The sequence below is a fragment of the Poromitra crassiceps genome, assembly GCF_964638095.1.
Source record: "Poromitra crassiceps genome assembly, chromosome: 2".
Classification (NCBI taxonomy): domain Eukaryota; kingdom Metazoa; phylum Chordata; class Actinopteri; order Beryciformes; family Melamphaidae; genus Poromitra; species Poromitra crassiceps.
In genome coordinates, this window is record NC_139624.1 from 20,653,921 (window position 1) to 20,676,712 (window position 22,792).

The following is a 22,792-nucleotide window of genomic DNA, read 5'->3' on the forward strand; positions in this document are numbered from 1 at the left end:
TTCAAATGAAAGTAACTAGCAATATGTAGTATATTACATTTTGAAAGTAACTTGCCCAACACTGCTGATGACATCAGTGTCTGTGTGTGTGCCCCCTATGACATCACTGATCAGTCTTGTCACAGTGCCTCCTTGTGTGTGACATCACTGATCAGTCTCGTCACGCCTCATGTGTGTGTGCATGCCCTTATGACATCATCACTGATGACATCACATAATTAGCCTAATTAAAAAATCTGGCTCCGTCAGGTTAGGGTTAGCCGCAAGGGTGCCCTTTACACACCCTGGTTTCAGCCCGATCGCACGTAAAACGGCATAGCTGTGGCCGAACACAGAACTTGAAACAAACATCGCCCACATACTAAATTTGATATATATAGACGGTTTTAACTTGACAACAAAAACATTCTAAATTGAACCCCCGCTCACTTCCTGTTGCAGTGTTTGCTATGGACATAAAAGAAAAAAAAACATTCAAGTGCAGGACTGACCATTCCGTGAAAACCGTCTATACAGCTGAGCAGCGAAAACAAAAATAACTATGTCGAGTGAATATTTCTGCAGTTTGCCAAATGCTGAGAAAAAGGAAGTGCTGTGGGGTTGCGCTCTGGTGAAAACCGTCTATAGATACCGGTAGATAGATGTAAGCCATGACCATCATACAGTCTATCATTGTGTTACTTATGGATGGAATTATAGTGAAAATAAATTAGTCCCCTTTTAGCTGGGGACCCTGGAACTTAACCAAAACTAAAATAAATAAATAATTGCCGATTAAAAACTTTTTGTTAAGTTTTAGGTCTGAGGGAAATGTTCTATGGTCTCTTGTGATTACAAATATAGCTGAATCATTTGGTTTGATAAAGTGAAAGTATTTTGATAAGAATTTTAAGAAATGTCTATGGAAAAAAGAATGGAGGATATAATATCTTGGTGCATATGCCTAAACTGGAAGTGGGCATGACTTTAGCCCTCTATTTGGACACACGACACATTCAATATTAATCAACTCTTGACTAAGCGCAGCCACCACCGAAAAATACATTATATTCCTGTAAAGTGACGTTTTTAGAAAAATCCCATAATAAGCCTCAACTTCCTCAGAAAATTAATCAAATTCCTTGATCCCCTCCTCCCCCCACAGAGAGACTGACTAAGAACAGTATTTCTGGAAGTGTTTATTGCAGAATTAGCAGATTGATGTGAAAAAGGCACCATGAAAACTATACACAATTGCAATTTGCACCGCAATGAATTCTCAATTCCCATATTTTTGATTGACACCTACAACTGTTTGGGTCGGCTACCAGGGACAGTCAAGTAAATATAACAAGTAGTGGACCCTTCTACAGCCAACTATTTAGCTTTAAGAATGAACATCATACAGCGCTGTGCTACAGGTCTATTGTCACAATAGAGACAAATAGATTTTCATTCATTTTCCATTGTGCCACTTCACCCCGTCATATTACACATGCATGGGTCCATATGCTTTCCCAACCCTGGGGGTCTATACAACCGATGACACAGAAAATACACTGGTCCTTTTTGGTACAAATTATGTGCAGACATTTACACTACTTTATACATGTGCTATATAACATTCTCTCCATCTAGTGGGTGTTCTTATAGGCTGCTGTATAGTCATTGCTTCAAAGAACAGTCATGGTGTTATTAGCTGTGTTGGAATAATAACATTTTCATTGTTTTGTCTTGTTTATGGCATTTCCTCTGTGTGACAAACTTCCTCTGCGGCCACCACATTTCTTAACGCCTTTAGGTCGATTACTTTTGCAAGATGACATTCACTTTGGAATCCCTCTACACCAGTGATTCTCAAATGTTTTCACATGAAGGACCCCTTAAACTGACAAAGATTAGACCACGGACCCCCATTTGATAGGATTTTGTCCCACGGTCCCCCATATGATAATAAGATAGATGCTTTTAGATGTTTTATTACAGAAAGTGTATAAAACCCATGACCAAAATAGTCATGTTACTTATGAATGGAATTATAGCGAATATAAATTACCGCCCTTTTGGCTGGGGACCCCCATTTGAGAACCACTGGCTTGAAGAAATGCACCGTTTTTTTTGCTAGATTGGTCTGTTGGTCATTTTCAATGATGAGAACATAGACACCAGAATCACCCATGGGTGCCTAGAGGACCATTGTCTCTGGTACTCAATAATACTTTAGAATAGTATGCAGTAGCATTATCCAAAGTAAGAAGACTGGCATTTCAGTAATAAAAAGTTGATAGTGGTTTTTATATGGTCTGAAGGTTCATGGGGGGGTCAACATTTATAATTGGAACTATTTTAGGTATGCAACCACATTATTCATCCACTCTAGAAACAGGGAAGGTAGTCCCTGCTGGTTCAAAACAGTAATGAGCAGCCGTGACAGCGGGGCTGGCTCCGAGCTGTGTAGTTGACATAAAAATTAAGGTTGCGTTCGAGAAATGGACATGATCTGAGCAAGCCCCCCCCCCCCCTCACATTTGCTTGAAGTCGTGGGCGTCACGGATGGTGTGATCCACGGCAGATGGGATCTAGTTTATTTGTGGATCATATTTCATGTATTTTCTCCACAAACAGGTTGCATAATCATTTAGGACGACCTACCATTTAGCTTTAGAACTGCTACAAGTTAATTTTCTCACTATTACATTTAAATAACGCTAGCAGCCTACCATCACTCAACATAGTGTAGTATGGATAGCATGTTAGCCAAAGAGCTATCTGACATAAGATGATTTTGATGTCTCGGTTTAATGCATAAGCTGACAATGTCCCAGTCATCCTTTTGACATCCCCTTGGTACTGTGGATCCAGCCTACAGTAGGATCCAACCAAGGAGCGAGCGGAGATCCCTCACAAGACATTAGTATATGACTGGACTACATTCCTTTGGGTCTATGGATGATAATCCCATTTCCTTTAAGACCAAGTCAAAAGAAACAGATTTCCAGCGGCTGCAGTCCATGTCTGCACACACACAATGTCCATAGTACCCGCTTGTTCCCGTCTTCCTTAAATACACATTCCTCAAAATACTACATTGTGAATGATTTTAGAGGATTGATTTTTGATTAATCTCAATAGTAGATCTACATTTACATCTATTCTTGTGCAAAAATGCCAATGGATAAATCGAACGTCATCATCCAAGAAATCTGCTCCTTTGTGATTGCTTAGCTCCTAAATAACGGTAGGATTTAATGAATTCAATATTATTATAAAGTTATTGTCCATTTAATGGAAAGGTAGAATCATTATTTTGACCTCTTGGCTTTTTCAGTCAGTGCTATTATCCATTAAGTTACTCTTTTGATACAACGTAAAATAAAAAAGGAAGATGTATATAAATATCAGAATTCTCCGAAATTTATACAATTATATTTAGCAGTCTGTTTTTCACCATTTTCTTCTGAAATAATCGTCAGCACATTAGGAGTACTCAACATTCACCGCTTTTGGTTCATCTCTGAAATCTTGTGTTTCACATACATCATCAACATGACAGTAAGCATGAACAGCAACTACCTAACAGCCATTCTCCTAAATAAATACTGAGAGGCTCTGCGTTAGAAAATGTGTACAACGTTCCTTCAGTCTTTCCAAATACCAAAGATACAAAACTCTTCCGATCACCGACGTCAGGTCAAACCAGAAAATGACGCAGTGTCGATTCCAAAATGGGACATGAATTATCAGGCAAACATGGCAGAATCTTCTCTGTTTGTGGTTGCTCTGTGTACATTTGTGCATACTGGATGGTAGGTGGGGGAGGAACATTGATACAGCATAGTATTGTGATATTTTGTGTGGCAATATATAGTATTGCAGGAATGAATGTCAAGTATTGCGATATTTTATTATATAAATTGTCAGGCGTATGCAACATTTATGACAGTGTTGGTCAGTCTGTCTACAGTACTTGAAAACTTTGCTGCAATAAAAGTGATTGAAGTGACATGAACAGACTGGAAACTTACATAAAACAGATGCTGGGGACATAATTTGCAGTGGAAAAAAGTTATTAAATCGCAATATCGCAATACTCGATATATCGCAATCCTAGCATATTGCAATATCTCAATACTATCGTATCGTGACTTAAGTGTTGTGATAATATTGTATTGTGGGGCATCTGGTGATTGCCACCCCTACTGGACGGTCCCAAAGGTCGGTCGCTTCGTCTTCTACGGAGACAAGCTGAGAACTTCCTGCCTGCGCCGCATCTTCTCCAGGAACTGGGCGTGGTCGGACGCCGCCTGGGGACAACAATAGTGTAGTGACAAGAAAGTGTGTGCTTTTTAAACTAGAGGTCAGTGAGCGCTGCTTTCATCGAAAGACTCCACCCCTGAATCGCAGGTGCTGGCTGCCAGCTTCTCCTGCCTCCTCCTCATGATCTGCTGGAGCTCAGCTCCTGAGCTCCTCTGTAGACACAGACAGAGGAAAGAGAGAGAGAGGACAGAGTGGTGGAGAGGTGAGGGGAGAGAGAGAGAGGACAGAGTGGTGGAGAGGTGAGGGGAGAGAGATAGAGGACAGAGTGGTGGAGAGGTGAGGGGAGAGAGAGAGGACAGAGTGGTGGTGAGGGGAGAGAGAGAGAGGACAGAGTGGTGGAGAGGTGAGGGGAGAGAGAGATAGGACAGAGTGGTGGAGAGTCGAGGGGAGAGAGAGAGAGAGGACAGAGTGGTGGAGAGGCGAGGGGAGAGAGAGAGGACAGAGTGGTGGAGAAGTGAGGGGGGAGAGAGAGAGGACAGAGTGGTGGAGAGTCGAGGGGAGAGAGAGAGAGAGGACAGAGTGGTGGAGAGGCGAGGGCAGAGAGAGAGAGGACAGAGTGGTGGACAGGTGAGGGGAGAGAGAGAGAGGACAGAGTGGTGGAGAGGTGAGGGGAGAGAGAGAGGACAGAGTGGTGGAGAGGTGAGGGGAGAGAGAGAGGACAGAGTGGTGGAGAGGTGAGGGGAGAGAGAGGACAGAGTGGTGGAGAGGCGAGGGGAGAGAGAGAGGACAGAGTGGTGGAGAAGTGAGGGGGGAGAGAGAGAGAGGACAGAGTGGGGGAGAGGTGAGGGGAGAGAGAGAGAGGACAGAGTGGTGGAGAGGTGAGGGAAGAGAGAGAGGACAGAGTGGTGGAGAGGCGAGGGGAGAGAGGGAGGACAGAGTGGTGGAGAAGTGAGGGGGGAGAGAGAGAGAGGACAGAGTGGTGGAGAGGTGAGGGGAGAGAGAGAGAGGACAGAGTGGTGGAGAGGTGAGGGGAGAGAGGACAGAGTGGTGGAGAGGTGAGGGAAGAGAGAGAGGACAGAGTGGTGGAGAGGTGAGGGGAGAGAGAGAGGACAGAGTGGTGGAGAGGTGAGGGGAGAGAGAGAGAGAGGACAGAGTGGTGGAGAGGCGAGGGGAGAGAGAGAGGACAGAGTGGTGGAGAGGCGAGGGGAGAGAGAGAGGACAGAGTGGTGGAGAGGTGAGGGGAGAGAGAGAGAGAGGACAGAGTGGTGGAGAGGCGAGGGGAGAGAGAGAGGACAGAGTGGTGGAGAGGTGAGGGGAGAGAGAGGACAGAGTGGTGGAGAGGGGAGGGGAGAGAGAGAGGACAGAGTGGTGGAGAGGCGAGGGGAGAGAGAGAGAGGACAGAGTGGTGGAGAAGTGAGGGGAGAGAGAGGACATAGTGGTGGAGAGGCGAGGGGAGAGAGAGAGAGGACAGAGTGGTGGAGAGGCGAGGGGAGAGAGAGAGGACAGAGTGGTGGTGAGGGGAGAGAGAGAGAGGACAGAGTGGTGGACAGGTGAGGGGAGAGAGAGAGAGGACAGAGTGGTGGAGAGGTGAGGGGAGAGAGAGAGGACAGAGTGGTGGAGAGGCGAGGGGAGAGAGAGAGGACAGAGTGGTGGAGAAGTGAGGGGGGAGAGAGAGAGGACAGAGTGGTGGAGAGTCGAGGGGGGAGAGAGAGAGAGGACAGAGTGGTGGAGAGGCGAGGGCAGAGAGAGAGAGGACAGAGTGGTGGACAGGTGAGGGGAGAGAGAGAGAGGACAGAGTGGTGGAGAGGTGAGGGGAGAGAGAGAGAGGACAGAGTGGTGGAGAGGTGAGGGGAGAGAGAGAGGACAGAGTGGTGGAGAGGTGAGGGGAGAGAGAGGACAGAGTGGTGGAGAGGCGAGGGGAGAGAGAGAGGACAGAGTGGTGGAGAAGTGAGGGGGGAGAGAGAGAGAGGACAGAGTGGGGGAGAGGTGAGGGGAGAGAGAGAGAGGACAGAGTGGTGGAGAGGTGAGGGAAGAGAGGACAGAGTGGTGGAGAGGCGAGGGGAGAGAGGGAGGACAGAGTGGTGGAGAAGTGAGGGGGGAGAGAGAGAGAGGACAGAGTGGTGGAGAGGTGAGGGGAGAGAGAGAGAGGACAGAGTGGTGGAGAGGTGAGGGGAGAGAGGACAGAGTGGTGGAGAGGTGAGGGAAGAGAGAGAGGACAGAGTGGTGGAGAGGTGAGGGGAGAGAGAGAGGACAGAGTGGTGGAGAGGTGAGGGGAGAGAGAGAGAGAGGACAGAGTGGTGGAGAGGCGAGGGGAGAGAGAGAGGACAGAGTGGTGGAGAGGCGAGGGGAGAGAGAGAGGACAGAGTGGTGGAGAGGTGAGGGGAGAGAGAGAGAGGACAGAGTGGTGGAGAGGCGAGGGGAGAGAGAGAGGACAGAGTGGTGGAGAGGTGAGGGGAGAGAGAGGACAGAGTGGTGGAGAGGCGAGGGGAGAGAGAGAGGACAGAGTGGTGGAGAGGTGAGGGGAGAGAGAGGACAGAGTGGTGGAGAGGGGAGGGGAGAGAGAGAGGACAGAGTGGTGGAGAGGCGAGGGGAGAGAGAGAGGACAGAGTGGTGGAAAAGTGAGGGGAGAGAGAGAGAGGACATAGTGGTGGAGAGGCGAGGGGAGAGAGAGAGAGGACAGAGTGGTGGAGAGGGGAGAGAGAGAGGACAGAGTGGTGGAGAGGCGAGGGGAGAGAGAGGGGACAGAGTGGTGGTGAGGGGAGAGAGAGAGAGGACAGAGTGGTGGAGAGGTGAGGGGGGAGAGAGAGAGGACAGAGTGGTGGAGAGGTGAGGGGGGAGAGAGAGAGGACAGAGTGGTGGAGAGGTGAGGGGGGAGAGAGAGAGGACAGAGTGGTGGTGAGGGGAGAGAGAGAGAGAGGACAGAGTCATGGAGAGGTGAGGGGAGAGAGAGAGAGGACAGAGTGGTGGAGAGGTGAGGGGAGAGAGAGAGGACAGAGTGGTGGAGAGGTGAGGGGAGAGAGAGAGAGAGGACAGAGTGGTGGAGAGGCGAGGGGAGAGAGAGAGGACAGAGTGGTGGTGAGGGGAGAGAGAGAGAGGACAGAGTGGTGGAGAGGTGAGGGGAGAGAGAGGACAGAGTGGTGGAGAGGTGAGGGGAGAGAGAGAGAGGGCAGAGTGGTGGAGAGGTGAGGGGGGAGAGAGAGAGGACAGAGTGGTGGTGGTGAGGGGAGAGAGAGGGCAGAGTGGTGGAGAGGTGAGGGGGGAGAGAGAGAGGACAGAGTGGTGGAGAAGTGAGGGGAGAGAGGACAGAGTGGCGAAGGGAGAGAGAGAGAGAGAGAATAAAACCAGAGATAAATGGACAGATAATAAGAAGACAATACGAAAAGTATTAGTTGAACACTGGAGGCTTGGTCCACACTAACCCATTTTCGTTCTAAACAACATCGCTTTTTCTACGGTTACGCTTTGCGTCCACACTACCCTGGCATTTCCAACCCGCGGCCCAAACCGGAGACGAACTGCTGACCCCGTATCAGCTCTAAAACTCTGGCGTTGCATTGTTGCACATTGCTGCACATTTTTCCACCAAGCATGCTAACTATGCCACAAATCTGTCATGGCGGAAAAGAAGACAAAGCCCAACGTAATTGCCAGGCAGAATATTTTTTACAAAGCAGTCGGCCATCCAAGAATCGGCAATGAAAGTTAGCTACAAGCTGTCACACAAGCTCGTGAAACAGAGCAAGCCTCTCACTGATGGTGAATGTTTTAATGACTGTATGGTCGAGGCAACTAGTATTGTGCCATAACAACAACGCTCAGTTAGAAAACGTCAGTCTGTCTCGTCACACAGTCACTCAGCATGTGGTCTCAAGTCATTGGCCCTTCACTTACTTTATCTAAAGTCAGTATGCCCCCCCCCCCCACACACACACACACACACACACATAATCCATAAAGATAAACGAGAAAGATTAGAAAAAGACTAACTAGACAGCTCGGGCTAAGTTTGAACCATTTAGCTTAGCAAAACCAATCTAGTGGTTGGAAAATCTGCTTCCTGTTTACACGGGCACACGCATATCCAGTGTATGTGAATGGTCACGTGATGCACGTTTCAGGCATGTTAGTATGGACGGAGATTATTCCTGAAACGCTTGTGTGGACAGAGATCACTTCTTTTACGCCGGTTTAGAACCTAAATGTGTAGTGTGGATGTAGCCTCAGAAGAGCGTCTCGGCGGCTGGGAAGCTGGGAACAGTTTTTTTTGCCAACAAGCTGGTGAGCGGATCTCCTGTCCCATTCGTGGACCTGAGAACATTTTCTTAACAAATGTGACGAGAAAATCCTCTGGTCATTCAGGACCTAATAAGAAGACCTTCACCAGACCTGAGGAAGTTCTCCTAGACAAACTGCCACTCCAAGCCATGAAGACTGCATGGATGAGGATGCCTGCATCAATCATCTGGTCTAGTCAGTGGATAAGGATATTCACGTTAGTGTGAGCCAGGAACTACCCTGCTTCCCCTGTATTATACGGTACCATGTAATGCCTGGGGTTAGTCAAACAATGTTCCATAAGCATAACAGTAACGTTAGGCATATTTACGACTGTTACATTCCATTATCCACAAAAGATGGTAACGTTATTAGTGGAGCTGGGTGGTAATTTCTATAAATGTAAATCTGTAAATCTATATTAGTTAGCCGCGTTTAGCATCAAGCTAACGTTATAATCGGCAGTCTCACCCCAGCTAACTGCAGTCAGTCAAACAATGGTCCATGACCATAAGCAGCATAACGGTAGTAACGTTAGGCCTATTTGCGACTGTTGCATTACTTCACACAAGACGGTAATGTTATTAGCAGAGTTTCTGACCAGGTGGTAAATCCATTAGCAAGCAGCTAACGTTATCGGCCAAAACCACATTACAGCAGCTACAAGCAACAAGGTCCCTCAATGAAACGAAAACACAGCCCCAACTCTACTTTCCCCCGATATCGGTCACATTGCTGCAGTCTGGCCAGACGGGCTTCACTAGATAAATATTTATTTATTTTTCTGTGCGGACTTTTTACTGGAGTCTGTGTTGTTGTTTGTTTTTGCTGGCATTAGCTAGCGGCGAACATAACGTTAGCCACTGCCTGTTAGCCTTCTTCTTCATTGGTATATTTCCAGCCGGAGCCAGGAGGACAAGAGGCAGGCTCGTGAACGCTCAGAACGTCACATCCGCCAAATTTGACTGGAAATCATGACCAGCATGAAAATCCTGCAATATCTCTGCAATGGGTGAACACAGAGAGACGCAGCTGGGCTCATTTTTTAAGTTACGGAACTGCGCATTCACTCATTGGTAATAGAAAACACTTTGTGAACGTTTATTTTCCCCAGAACCTACGGATAGTTCCTTTAAGAGATCATCACTGTAAACTCAGAACTAAAAAAAACAAAACTAAAAACAACAAGTGGCCCTGGTAATTTTTGGTAGTTTTAAATTGTATGTGTGATGTAAAAAAATAAATAAAAAAAAATCAGGCGACCCTATTTCAATTCCAGGTGACGCAAATTAGGGTCATAACCCCAAAGTTGGGAACCACTGGTGTATAGTAATATGTATTAATGTATATTAGTATTAGATTTATTTTGTAGGCATGACTGCAGCAACAACTACTTACTACTTACTTACGTACATGAATACAGCAGAAATGTTAGGAGATTATACTTATATGTGACAGATGAAAATAATTGTGAGATGGGATTCCATGTTATGCAAGCATTGCACAGCCATTTGGAAAATGACAATGAACATTACTTGGACTGCCGTCCAAAGCCAGGAGACAGAAGACACAGTATAGTACGGAGCTTTTGTCTCTTCCAGATATCATTCCAGCCAGAGAAGCTTCTACATCTTCTATATCTACTGGGTGAGTGGGTGGTGAGGGTTAGAGACATGTAGATGGGGAACACTGGAGGCTAGCACATTCAGCAAGTTAAAGGGGGATTACTGTACAGCCACAGCAGTTATTTAGGAAGACAGACTACTTTAAATACTGCTACACAATCATAGGTTTGTTATCCTGCTGGCCAGAATTAGGAACGAGAAAGAAAATACAAAAAAGTATCTATTACAATACTTTTGATTAAAATGTTATTTGGCAAGGACATAATGGGCTGAAACGCGTGAAATTACTTTTTTTTTTGTATAGTTCCTTTAAAGCTGGCCAACAGAATAGAGCTGTGAACATTGATTGTACACACAATACCTTAATCAATGTGGCAATAGAATCAGAAGATCAAAGGAGGATCAGAAGAAAACCTGCAGGTAGGAAATAGACACCACAGACCAGACCTTGCCAGAGTTGGGGGATATCAGCTTAATGACACTGTAGACCACAAACCTGGCAACCATGCATCCTGCAATCTCAAGACTATCCTAAAGCCTGACTGAAATGAAACAAAACCGTGGATTACAATGTAACACTAGACTCACTGGTAATCATTCTCATAATAAAGCATGATAAGGCAACCTTTCAAACAAAATCTAAATCTAATCTCTAAAATTGACTCTTCATTGAAACACAGACTAATGAAATTATTTTAGGCTTAGCAGCTCTTTAAGGCAAGGTGACCCACCCCATCTATTCAATGTTAGGTGAAACTGTGAGATACATTGCTGCCTTAAATTAAGAACTAATTTACCACAAAACAAATCGAAGGAACCTCCATCAAATCAGAGGTGTACAACATTGACTGGTCAATATATGATATCTAATAGAGGTTCAATATCGGCCCAATAGATTGGTCTAACCCCAATTCCCATGATAAACCACTCAGAATAAGGCAACTTCTAAAATGGAAGAAAAACAGGTTAACATATTGAAGCATCAGAGGAATAATAGTATCTCAACAGTGGGATATGTTTTGTCAATTCACAATAACCCCAACTGTAGCCACGGCCAGCCATGCCATGGAGGACCCCTGGTACCCACCTCGAGAGCAGCCTTCTGGACAGAGACCTGGCTAAAGACCCTCGCTCCATCATCTGGACACACCGTCTTCAGCTCGTCCTTGTTGAGTGAGAAGAGCTGGGCTCCTGTCAGCACTCCTAGACTGGTGATGGTGCTGGGAAGAGAAGAGACCAAGACCATAAGCATTTTGATATCTCTGAAATTCTCTAAAGACCCTAACCGCGGTGTAAGGAGAGAACTGAAGCCTCAAAGCTAAATTTAGCATTCGGACTAGGGCTGATTATTTTCTCGATTAATTGATTAGTTGTTTGGTCTAGAAAATGTCAGAAAATGGTGAAAAAAACTTCGGTCACTTTTTCCCCAAAGCCCAAGATGGCGTCCTCAAATGTCTTGTTTTGTCCACAACCCAAAGATATTCATTCAGTTCACTGTCATAGAAAGAAACCAGAAAATCTTCACATTTTAGAAGCTGGAATCAGAGAATTTTTACATTTTTTGCCTTAAAGAATTGCTCAAAGCGATGAATCGATTATCAAAATAGTTGTCGATTTATTTTCTGTCGATCGATTAATCGTTGCAGCTCTAGTTCTGACCCTCAGCTATGGTCATGAGCTACGGGTACTGGCCAAAAGAATGAGGTCACAGATTCAAGCTATGGTCATGAGATATGGGTACGGCCCAAAATAATGAGGTCACAGATTCAAGCTATGGTCGTGAGCTACGGGTACTGCACAAAATAATGAGGTCACAGATTCAAGCTATGGTCATGAGCTACGGGTACTGCACAAAATAATGAGGTCACAGATTCAAGCTATGGTCGTGAGCTACGGGTACTGCACAAAATAATGAGGTCACAGATTCAAGCTATGGTCATGAGATATGGGTACTGCCCAAAATAATGAGGTCACAGATTCAAGCTATGGTCATGAGATATGGGTACTGCCCAAAAGAATGAGGTCACAGATTCAAGCTATGGTCATGAGATATGGGTACTGCCCAAAATAATGAGGTCACAGATTCAAGCTATGGTCGTGAGCTACGGGTACTGCACAAAATAATGAGGTCACAGATTCAAGCTATGGTCATGAGCTACGGGTACTGCACAAAATAATGAGGTCACAGACTCAAGCTATGGTCGTGAGCTACGGGTACTGCACAAAATAATGAGGTCACAGATTCAAGCTATGGTCATGAGATATGGGTACTGCCCAAAATAATGAGGTCACAGATTCAAGCTATGGTCATGAGATATGGGTACTGCCCAAAAGAATGAGGTCACAGATTCAAGCTATGGTCATGAGATATGGGTACTGCCCAAAATAATGAGGTCACAGATTCAAGCTATGGTCGTGAGCTACGGGTACTGCACAAAATAATGAGGTCACAGATTCAAGCAGCAGAAAGAGCTGCTGGAGAATGTACAACCGGCCAAGAAGAGGCAAGAGGAGGAAAGAACCCGATAGACAGAGCATGTCTGGCACACCAATCAAACATTCTCCAACAACTGTTGGCAAACACAGACAAACAATGATTGTAGATGTGGAATCCGACCAAGCATCTCCAAACGACGACAGACAGCCATGGCACACAAAACAAACATCTGTGTTTGTCTGTGTTGTAGAATATTTAGATTGGTGTGCCATGGACTGTAGAAGAACTTACACTGGGCTGAAGCCTTTCACCTCCAGCCAGGCCCTGACCTCCTCTGGGCTGGAGTCATAGGTGATGGTGATGGAGGGCAGGCTGGTGCTACGAGACGGAGCCTGGAACTTCCTCTGGGCACTGCGGCCCAGAGTTAGCCTGTGCATCAGCTCATCCTGGACCTCCTCCATGTTGGATTTTCGGCCTACAGGGAGAAGCAGACACCAGTCATTCGGACACATACTGTAGCATGCAGATCCAAATGATCAGTAAGCAAATAGAACATATTTTTACAGTATGCAAGTCCATGGTTTTTCTGGGGGGGAAAACATCATCTTGAGGATGCATGGTATGCAGTTGGAATATAAGTACAATGGTACTGTACGTGTTTTGTGCCACAAAGCAATCTCCCAGCAGATTTCCCACCAAATTTGCCCCAGTGTCACGCAATGTAAAATGCAGTGTAGCGGCCGCTACAAGATGTCAAGTTTCTCTGCAAAGGTCCCGTTTTTTTTAATGGAACACTCTCCCGATTCTCCCGACCAGCTTTGTATTATTACAAAATCTGTATATCAGAAAACTGTAAACAGTTTTGCAGGCATTCATTTAGTTTGACAGTTATTGAGAGTTGATTTGAGTTGAGTTGTGGACCAGTGATGTAATTTGTGCACGAATGACATCACTGGTCCACACCTTTACTCAAATCAACTCTCAATAACTGTCACACTAAATGAATGACTGCAAAACAGTTTACAGTTTTCTGATATACACATTTTGTACTAATACAAAGCTGGTTGAAAACTGGCAGAGTGTTCCTTTATGGTAACTAAATCTCAAATTCTGGTAATGATTACTGATGTTCAAATGCTACACATTTAGGTTTAGGTTTAGCACTTTCAATGCAACACATCCCAAAGACCGATAAATTTGCTGTGATGGAGCGACTCACGGCCAACGGGTATGGCGCGATCCCTCATTGCGACGCTGCTGCTGGACGTGGTGCTGTGCCGACGGCTCACGGTGCTGCTGCCCGCAGGCTTGGCAGGCTCTGCGGCCGGGGGAGGCAGCGGCGGCGTGGGCAGCCTCGCGGGGGCTGGGGCTGGAGGAGGGGGCATGGGAGCCGGAGGCATTGGTGTCGCCACTGGTTTGCTGGGGGTGAAGTCTGTCTTCGCAGTCTGTTTCTGAGAGAGGACAGATGGAAATGTGCCCTTGGTTTGAACATGGCACTTGGATACGTTGGCCTCACTTCTAGTTCAATTTCTGAAGATGTGGTTCGTTTACCTCATTCAACTCTCCCAGTAATTGCTGGCAGGGTGAAATGAAAAATCAAACAGTGTGATCGTGAGAGGGTGTTATGGTTTACAAACAGCACTGCAAACTCACCAGAGGGGGATTACCTAATGTATGTGATTGTGAGAGGGTGTTATATATCTATGTGCTATCTATCTATCTATCTATCTATCTCTGTAAAAGGTAGCAAGTGGGCAATGTTTGTCCATTTAAATTTTTGTCCCACTGATGAGGTCATAGGCATTGTGACATCACTGTCATAGGCATTGTGACATCATCAGTGACGTCATAAGAGCAAATGTGATGTCATTAGTGATGCTAAGTTGGGCAATCACAATGTCTATGACATCATCAATGATGGGACATCATCAGTGACGTCATCAGTGACATCATTGACCAAAATCATCTTATGACATCAGTGATGTCATCACTGATGCGAAGTTGAGCAATTGTGCGCTGTGCATGCCAATAGGGCAGGCGAGGCCATGCAGCAGCTGAGCTGTGGGCGAGGCTGCCCAGCGGCCGAGCTGCGTGCGGCCTCGAAGGGGCCGATACCCTAGTGGTTTACAAACAGCACTGCAAACTCACTACAGGGGAATTACGTACTGTAATATGACTGGTCTACTTTGTCGTGTATTGTGGCAAGGTTCTAATATTTAACTAAGCAAATAGATCACATCCTAGAAAAAAAGCTTAGTTCCACAGCACAACAACCACGTGTCAAGAGGAAAGAGGAAGCAAGATGCAATTCCACTAGAAACACTGGGCAAACGCCCGCACTACCTTGAACAACTCAAACTCCTTCAAACAAGCCGCCCTACCTTGAACAACTCAAACTCCTTCTTTGGCATCATAAGCTTTCATTGTCCACATGGAGAACACATGGGATGGAGATGAAAGGAAGTCATTTCACAGATAATGAAACTCATAATGTGATTATAAAGTTTGACAGGGCATGATAGGAGCTCACAGCAAGGAAGGATAGTACAGTATATAATGAATTACTCATGGTGACTACAACCATGCAGACCCATCAGAGGCACTGCGCTATTACATTGTCATAAGAATATTGGTAAGAATATTGATCAAATATGACAAGACAAAAGACAAGAAGACAATCTGATCAAAGCCATAAAAAAGCCATAAAATCATGTTAATGATGTCAGCAAGTTGCATAATGGTTCTGTGAGGGTATGTTCATCCCTACCTGTATGGTGTGGCTGTAGATGGTTATGTGAGGTATGTTCATCCCTACCTGTATGGTGTGACTGTAGATGGTTATGTGAGGTATGTTCATCCCTACCTGTATGGTGTGGCTGTAGATGGTTATGTGAGGTATGTTCATCCCTACCTGTATGGTGTGGCTGTAGATGGTTCTGTGAGGTATGCTCATCCCTACCTGTATGGTGTGACTGTAGATGGTTATGTGAGGTATGTTCATCCCTACCTGTATGATGTGGCTGTAGATGGTTCTGTGAGGTATGTTCATCCCTACCTGTATGGTGTGGCTGTAGATGGTTATGTGAGGTATGTTCATCCCTACCTGTATGGTGTGGCTGTAGATGGTTCTGTGAGGTATGTTCATCCCTACCTGTATAGTGTGGCTGTAGATGGTTCTGTGAGGTATGTTCATCCCTACCTGTATGATGTGGCTGTAGATGGTTCTGTGAGGTATGTTCATCCCTACCTGTATGGTGTGGTTGTAGATGGTTATGTGAGGTATGTTCATCCCTACCTGTATGGTGTGGCTGTAGATGGTTATGTAAGGTATGTTCATCCCTACCTGTATGGTGTGGCTGTAGATGGTTCTGTGAGGTATGTTCATCCCTACCTGTATGGTGTGGCTGTAGATGGGCTCTGCTCTGCCTGTCACGTCCACCGCTCTGGTGAGCTCCAGAATGTTATTTGGCACATAGCCCGATTCCCCACAGCCATTACGGACCTTCCACCACTGCTTCCTGTCATCAAGAACCTGTTGGACAAGAGTGTCATGGTTACATTTTACTGATGTACACTGATTTAGGATCAGGGTTTAGTTTATAGTTTGTCGGTTGTTACATAATGGATAATGTACAGTGAGCTGGTCCCAACGGAGTGAATCAACCATAATGACCAGTTCCCAAAATATTCAGGTAAAATGATTTTACATCACAAGCTAAAGTAATTTATAAGATTCCACAAATGAACTGTAGCTAGCATTCATGGCTACACTGTAGCAGAACTGTAACCATGGAAATGTATGTACCGGTAGCTAGCATCCATAGCTACACTGCAGCAGAACTGTAACTGAAGAAAAACATGCACAAAAGCTTGTTTACCTCAACAACCTCATCCTTGAGAACAGAGAGCTCTGTGTTGTTTCTTGCCACAAAGTCATATTTAGATTTGGCAAACACTTGTTTTGGCTGCCCTCTGCTGTCGGCATCATAATTTCTGAAACATACAAATCAGATTAAAACATTAGAGGTATAATTACAGAAACAATAAATCTATGTGGCTATTGACCCCATTAGTCACTATTAAGCACTTACCACTGTTAGAGCATGTTTAACTAACTCAACCCCAAACCCAAGTTTGTGTAAATCCTGACAGCTAATGGGAACGCATGCTGCTGAAATGGCCATCTGCTATTGGCTGATCTGTGGTGCCAGGGAGGTATTGTCATGCGTTTTACCATTAGACAATCTGGGCACCCAGAGTCTATCAGTCTGACGACTAATAAGACCCTGGGACACACAGACAATATTTTGCAGGTTCCAGTGTAGCGTGGACGTCCACGTCCATGACACCTAAAATTGGTCAACTCCATTCCCACTTAAATCAACTGGTAAACAATGACTGCGGCGCACGGAAGCAGAAGTCTTGGTGTGGACGTCCACTCAACACAGGAAACCTTGAAATATCAGCCGTCTGTCCCAGTCTTATTAGTCGTCAGACTGATACACTCTGGGTGGCCAGATTGACCATTAGATGCCAGGCCTTACACAGATTTGTATTTCGGGTTTAGAGGCCCTTTACACGAGGACAGTTTCTGGAAGAAACGACACAATAGCGTTTCCTTCACACCTTTTCCTTCACACCTTCTCCCTGTTTACATGAGCGCTGTTGAATTTTTAAAACGCCGTAATGTACATGCCAGGTCGCTAGGTGGCAGTGTGATGGTCAACGGGGCTTTGCTCGTCGCCGACATAGTGACGTAATGGTGGAGCGTCGTACAGTATTTGCATATAATGCATATAATCCATTTCGTGTACCTCCTCAGAATAACACTCTTGGATAAGGCGTAGAACTGCCAGTATTATCTGGTTCTGCCACATAAGCACCCGCAACATCAACGAGAGCACAACCGTAAGATCACATGGCCAAGATCTCTTGGCCATGTGATCTCATCTCATGGCTTCTCTTATCACTGCTATGCTGACGACACTCAGCTCTACCTCTCTTTCCCCCCCTCAGACACCCAAATTGAGGCACTCCCCGGGAAAGACTGTCCCCTCATCGATCTTTCCATATCCATTGACAACACCACGGTGTTTCCCTCTCAAACAGCTAAGAACCTTGGAGTGATCCTTGACAATCAGCTGTCCAACCCAGCCTACATCGCAGCAACTGCCCGCTCCTGTAGGTTCTCCCTGTACAACATCCGCAAAATCCGTCCGTTTCTCACAAGGGAAGCAACACAACTCATTCCGTTCGCGACTCTTCTTGTCCCTGGCACCTCAATGGTGGAACGAGCTTCCACCTTCGGTCAGGACGGCCGAATCACTGCCGATCTTTCGGAAAAGACTAAAGACACACCTTTTCAGGCTCCATCTGGGCCCTTCTTGAACTAACTTCTTTCTCTCTTAAAGAAAAAAAAAAAAAAGAAAAAAAAAACTGAACTAAACTTGTACCACTGTTCCTTCAGAAGTTGTAGTTGTCATAGACTGTGTTGCATAGTTGATTGCTCTATTGCTGACAAAAATGTGTTATTGTAAGTCGCTTTGGATAAAAGCGTCTGCCAAATGACGTAATGTAATGTAATCCATGTCTGCTTCTCTTCGTGTTGTTTTCCTGACTGAACTCGCGCACGGCTATGACGTAATCGCGTGTGTCGCGTGTGCAGGCACGTCAGAGTTCCTGAAATGAGCCGTGTCAAAGCGATTACATGGAGCGCTCAGCGGGGAGCGTCACCAAGAATTCCACTCTGGAGGGTGGTTTCAAAATGCGTCGTTTCCTAAGCGCAAATTCGCCGTCGCCGTCTAAAAGGGAGGCACTAACGATAAAATAATTCCCCGTCACCATAGGAAACCGTCCTCGTGTAAAGTGCCCCTTAGTTACACTTTAATTTACATTTGAAACGTCTGACACATTTAGAAAAACTATACTACTATAACAAACAATGCTTAAAACAGAACTTTGACAACACACTGTACAATCGTGAACACAACTAGCTAAACAATTGTCAGGAGCTCCAGATGCAAAATAGAGGAGGACACCAGAGTACAAGACAGTGTTACATGCTATTGAATGAATAACTATAATGGGAATGGGAACAAGCCAAACACTGACTGCTACTTGCCAATAATAATAATAATAATAATAATAATACAGCCGTGGAGAAGTGTCCCAACTTTAATATCAGGTTATTGAGAGACAAATGAAGATAAGTTAGAGATTGGCTTTAGAGCCAGAGCAAGGGAAGTCAGGTGGCCCATTGGTGGCCAAAGTTTTCAGATGCCACCTGAGAAAGAATGTTGAATGAAGAGAAAGAATGCCACAGAACAGCTAACACACGTTGGACAGTAGGGCACAGGATCGCCCAAGAAGACACAAAGATACAGATAGCAGCAATGTTACCATTAGAATCAGGAAATGAACAGATTGGACAGCAGAGAAGACCACACACATATTCCCCCAATTTAGAAGGGGGAGGGGGGGGGGGGGGATTTTAGTGACTGTAAAGTGGGAGCAGTTCTCCAGGGTGCGCCGCCTTTGGTCATGTGACCTCAACGTTACCGATCTACGCGGCGGCTGGCAGCGTGTTTAAAGGCAGCCACGGCCATGTCTTGGTCCAGTAGGTGCGTGCGTTCGTAGGCGGAGTTGCTGAAAGCGTACCCGTCTGTGGGGGGGTAACTCGGTCCTGCCATTTGCTGTCAAAAGAAAAGGGAGAGAGAGAGAGAATACAACACAAATTAATAGGTCACAGGAGACAGAAATGGAAAAAAAAATCACACTTTTCAGAGGGATATTAATCTATATATGATCAGTAATGATAATAGGGGCATGTTAACTTGTCCACATTTCAGTTACAGCTGTATTGTAGTTTATTGTGTTTGTTCAACTACATCTTACATTTATTCTCTCGCTATCACATTTGATCAATAACATTTGAATTTCTGTCCATATAAATAGCACTGCAGGAGGTAGTGCACTTTTTGATTTGGCACCGTAACTGGCAGTGAGAGAGATAACCAGTTGAATTTTCAAAACTTGGAAGAACTCAATTACCCAGAAACCCTGTGAGGAGAGGTATACCTGGCTACAGCTGAACGGGAGTGCACTAGGCTATAACAGTGGTGGGATCAGGCATCTGTGTTCAAAAAGGGGGATGCAATTCATGTGGATTTCCTTGTGCCCTTTGGGGTCTCACCTCCTGGCCTAGTCTGTGCGTCCCCTCCTCCTGCCTTTGGATCTCAGCGTGGGCCAGAGCTTCGGCCAGCTGGGCCACCTCCTGCTCCCGGACCAGGTAGGGCAGCGCCGGGGGCTCCCAGCCATCCCGAAAGCGCAACACAGACGGGGGAAAGTACTGGTCTCTAGGCCACTCCAGCCTGGAGGGAAGAAGACAGGCGATTGGATGAGGAGAGAGTGACCAGGTTCCCACCACTGTGACCCTGATGTCAAATTCCAGGATTTTCCATTACTTTTCCATGACATTTCCTTGCTGTGCATAGGAGGAATACAATTGAATTCCAAGGTCTCTCGTTATCATTTCACCAGATACGACATTTGGGTGACAAAAAGTGAATATTGCGGTTTTAATTCAAACAAACAACTAAGTTGTGTAGAAATAATTAAAAAAAAAAGGCTGAACTTGTGGGTGGGGCAGGGCAGATCGTTTTTTTTTTTTTTTTTTTTTGAGAGGGCAGAGAGGAAATAATATAAACGCCAGGGAGGGCAAAAAGAAAAAGAAGATATATCATATTTTACCCCACCCCACATAAATATCGAACAGTCCCTGAATATGGAGAATTAGATAGTAAGACAAAATAAAGACAGAAAAAGAAAAAGAAAAGAAAAAATATATAATTGCATTGACTTTTCAGGGATAGGCTGCATGTGTGAAAGGGGCTTAAGTCTCAACTAACATTTAGGCCAGATACTATATCAAGTCTTGGAAAAAGATGCCAGTGTGTGGCAGGAAAAAAGACACTTCAGGACAGGAAAATCAACCCTACCTGCATTTGGTCCAGCCCTCTCCTAGTGCCACCCAGAGGTGCCTCTCCTCTGCTGTGCCTGATGTGTGCAGGAAGTCTATGGCTTCCCTGGTCAGCAATGGCACCACCACGCTCCTGGCCAGATCCACACTGCCGGACGTCTGGATCACCTGGATAGTGAATATTGACTGATGACTTTAACCATCGTGGATTTAGACAAAACCGTTGGCTCATAGATTAATCTGAAGTCAAGTTATGCTTTAAAGTCCCCGTGGGGAAATTCATCCTCTGCATTTGATCCACTCTCTACTAGGAACCTTACTAGAACTAGGAGCAGTGGGCAGCTGCAGTGCAGCTCCCGGGGACCAACTCCAGTTCCATTGCCAGTGTCTTGGTCAGGGGAACTGACAGGAATACTAACCCTAACATACATGTCTTTGATGGTGGGAGGAAACCCGGAGGAAACCCACACGAACACGCGGAGAACATGCAAACTTGCACACAGAAAGGACCTGGGACGGACCGGGGTTCGAACCCGGGACCTTCATGCTGTGAGGCAACAGTGCTAACCACTGAGATAGCATGGCAGTGTATGTATGCACGGTGAAAAGAGCCTATAAACTACATGACCTACCAGTTTGAGTGGAGTGAAGAGGAAGTGAATCAGGTCCACAGCACTCGGGTTCTGAATGTGCTCGCTCAGTTTGCCCTGGAGGTCAGAGGTCACTCATGAACAGAGAAAACACTAAAGACAGTCAAAGAGTCCGTGGCCTAACATGCAGTGTGCAGCCAATACAGATGCTCTTACCAGCAGGTTGAAAGCATGTTTGAACTTCTGGAAGCAGTCGACAAACTCTTGCTCGCCGGGAGGCTTGGATCGTAGTGTTAGAACGCCCTCTGGTGGAGAAAAAAAATAAAATAAAAATGGTCAAGAATGAAGAAAAAACACTGCTTTGATTTTAGTTCCGTGCCGCCGTCGCCAAGTGCTGCTCTTGTTGAGAAATTGTCTCAATTACCACATGACCTGTGGAGTCAAATAGCCGGTGCATGTGAGAATTGTTATAAAGAGCCTGGTCTTCTACCTGTTCTATTTGTTTAATGCCTTGGGATAACTCTTGTTATGATTTGGCGCTATATAAATATAATTTGATTGATTTATTAATTGATTGATTGATCTGATAGGACCAAGTCATTCTGAAAATCACCAATATTGGACCTGGAAAGGTCATCAAATGACAGAGATACAGTAATGCCATCTTTGGCCATGTAGTCTGTCTGTAAGGCTGCATTTCACCCCCCGAAGAACACTGCCAGTCATATCAACTCAAAGATCCTATATCAAATCCAAACTTTCCAAACAGAAATATAACCAGGTGTGCTGCTGGAAAAGGTGTTGCTTAATCTTTTAAAATAAAAGTGCATTCATGCTGCCATAGGTAAGGAGGTAAAGAGATCAAATCTGCAGAGTTCCAGAACAAAAACAGTCAAACAATCACTGAATAGAAAGAGCTGGACACCATCATTTGTAGCAAGTCAATCAGCTGTTAGTTCAGATTGTCACTAAATGATGGTGTAAATACAGTAGAGGTCTTTTTGGAACTCTGAAGAACTGGTCCTCACTGACTTCAGCTGTTTTGGAGAAGACGGCTACCAAGTTGTGCTGACAACCTCCCTGTGTGTTATATGGACAAACTTCACCTGTGTTTCAACTGACATGAGCGGGAGGAGATGATGACACAATTAAAATGTTTGGGTGAAATATTACTTGAAGAACTGCTGAAGCCTTTGACACTGCATTCATGCCAGTTTAGATGCCTACATTCAGGTGTGCCAAGTCAATGACATCACTAGTGTGGCAGTACATTTTACTCTTCATATTTCAACCCCAGTTGATTCCCATAACATTTTCATTTTTTGGGCGAACTAATCTTTTAATTAAGATTTGTTACTGTCCCACAGCACAAACTGGCTGTCATGTTATCTGCGGGGGGTTGATAGGGGTTGTTGATGAATACTAATGACGGGGCCAGTTGCTGAGATGTCTGGTTTTCAAAGCTCCCTTTCTGGTCTGTAGTCTGTTTGGGACAAATACTCCCCAGTCCCCACCCATTGGCACTGTCTATGTTGTTGCCATTTCTACTGATCACCAATAGAGGGCGATAAAAGACAGATTACGCTCATGCCCCTTTATGGTCATGTTTTTTTACAAGAAGTTAACACCATTAGAGAATGTAGAAGAATGA

At 45.4% G+C, this 22,792-nt stretch overlaps 1 protein-coding gene across 2 annotated transcripts in view; it reads right to left on the reverse strand.

Annotated features, from left to right (window-relative positions):
• Nucleotides 1-1,198: 1,198 nt before the first annotated feature.
• The window catches only part of eps8a (EGFR pathway substrate 8a, signaling adaptor), a 109,913-nt gene continuing 88,319 nt past the window's right edge, over nucleotides 1,199-22,792 (reverse strand). The window contains exons 11-21 of one of the 2 annotated variants that reach the window (XM_083632250.1): nucleotides 21,358-21,446; nucleotides 21,184-21,258; nucleotides 20,571-20,719; nucleotides 19,766-19,943; nucleotides 19,231-19,265; nucleotides 16,452-16,566; nucleotides 15,965-16,105; nucleotides 13,793-14,024; nucleotides 12,865-13,048; nucleotides 11,224-11,356; nucleotides 1,199-4,448 (exon numbers count right to left, since the gene is read on the reverse strand). In XM_083632250.1, coding sequence (XP_083488376.1) covers nucleotides 4,338-4,448; nucleotides 11,224-11,356; nucleotides 12,865-13,048; nucleotides 13,793-14,024; nucleotides 15,965-16,105; nucleotides 16,452-16,566; nucleotides 19,231-19,265; nucleotides 19,766-19,943; nucleotides 20,571-20,719; nucleotides 21,184-21,258; nucleotides 21,358-21,446 — 1,442 coding nt within the window. In that variant the 3' untranslated portion in view covers nucleotides 1,199-4,337. Of the gene's footprint in view, nucleotides 4,449-11,223; nucleotides 11,357-12,864; nucleotides 13,049-13,792; nucleotides 14,025-15,964; nucleotides 16,106-16,451; nucleotides 16,567-19,131; nucleotides 19,266-19,765; nucleotides 19,944-20,570; nucleotides 20,720-21,183; nucleotides 21,259-21,357; nucleotides 21,447-22,792 lie in introns of both variants that reach the window. The other variant, XM_083632249.1, reaches the window with a different exon arrangement.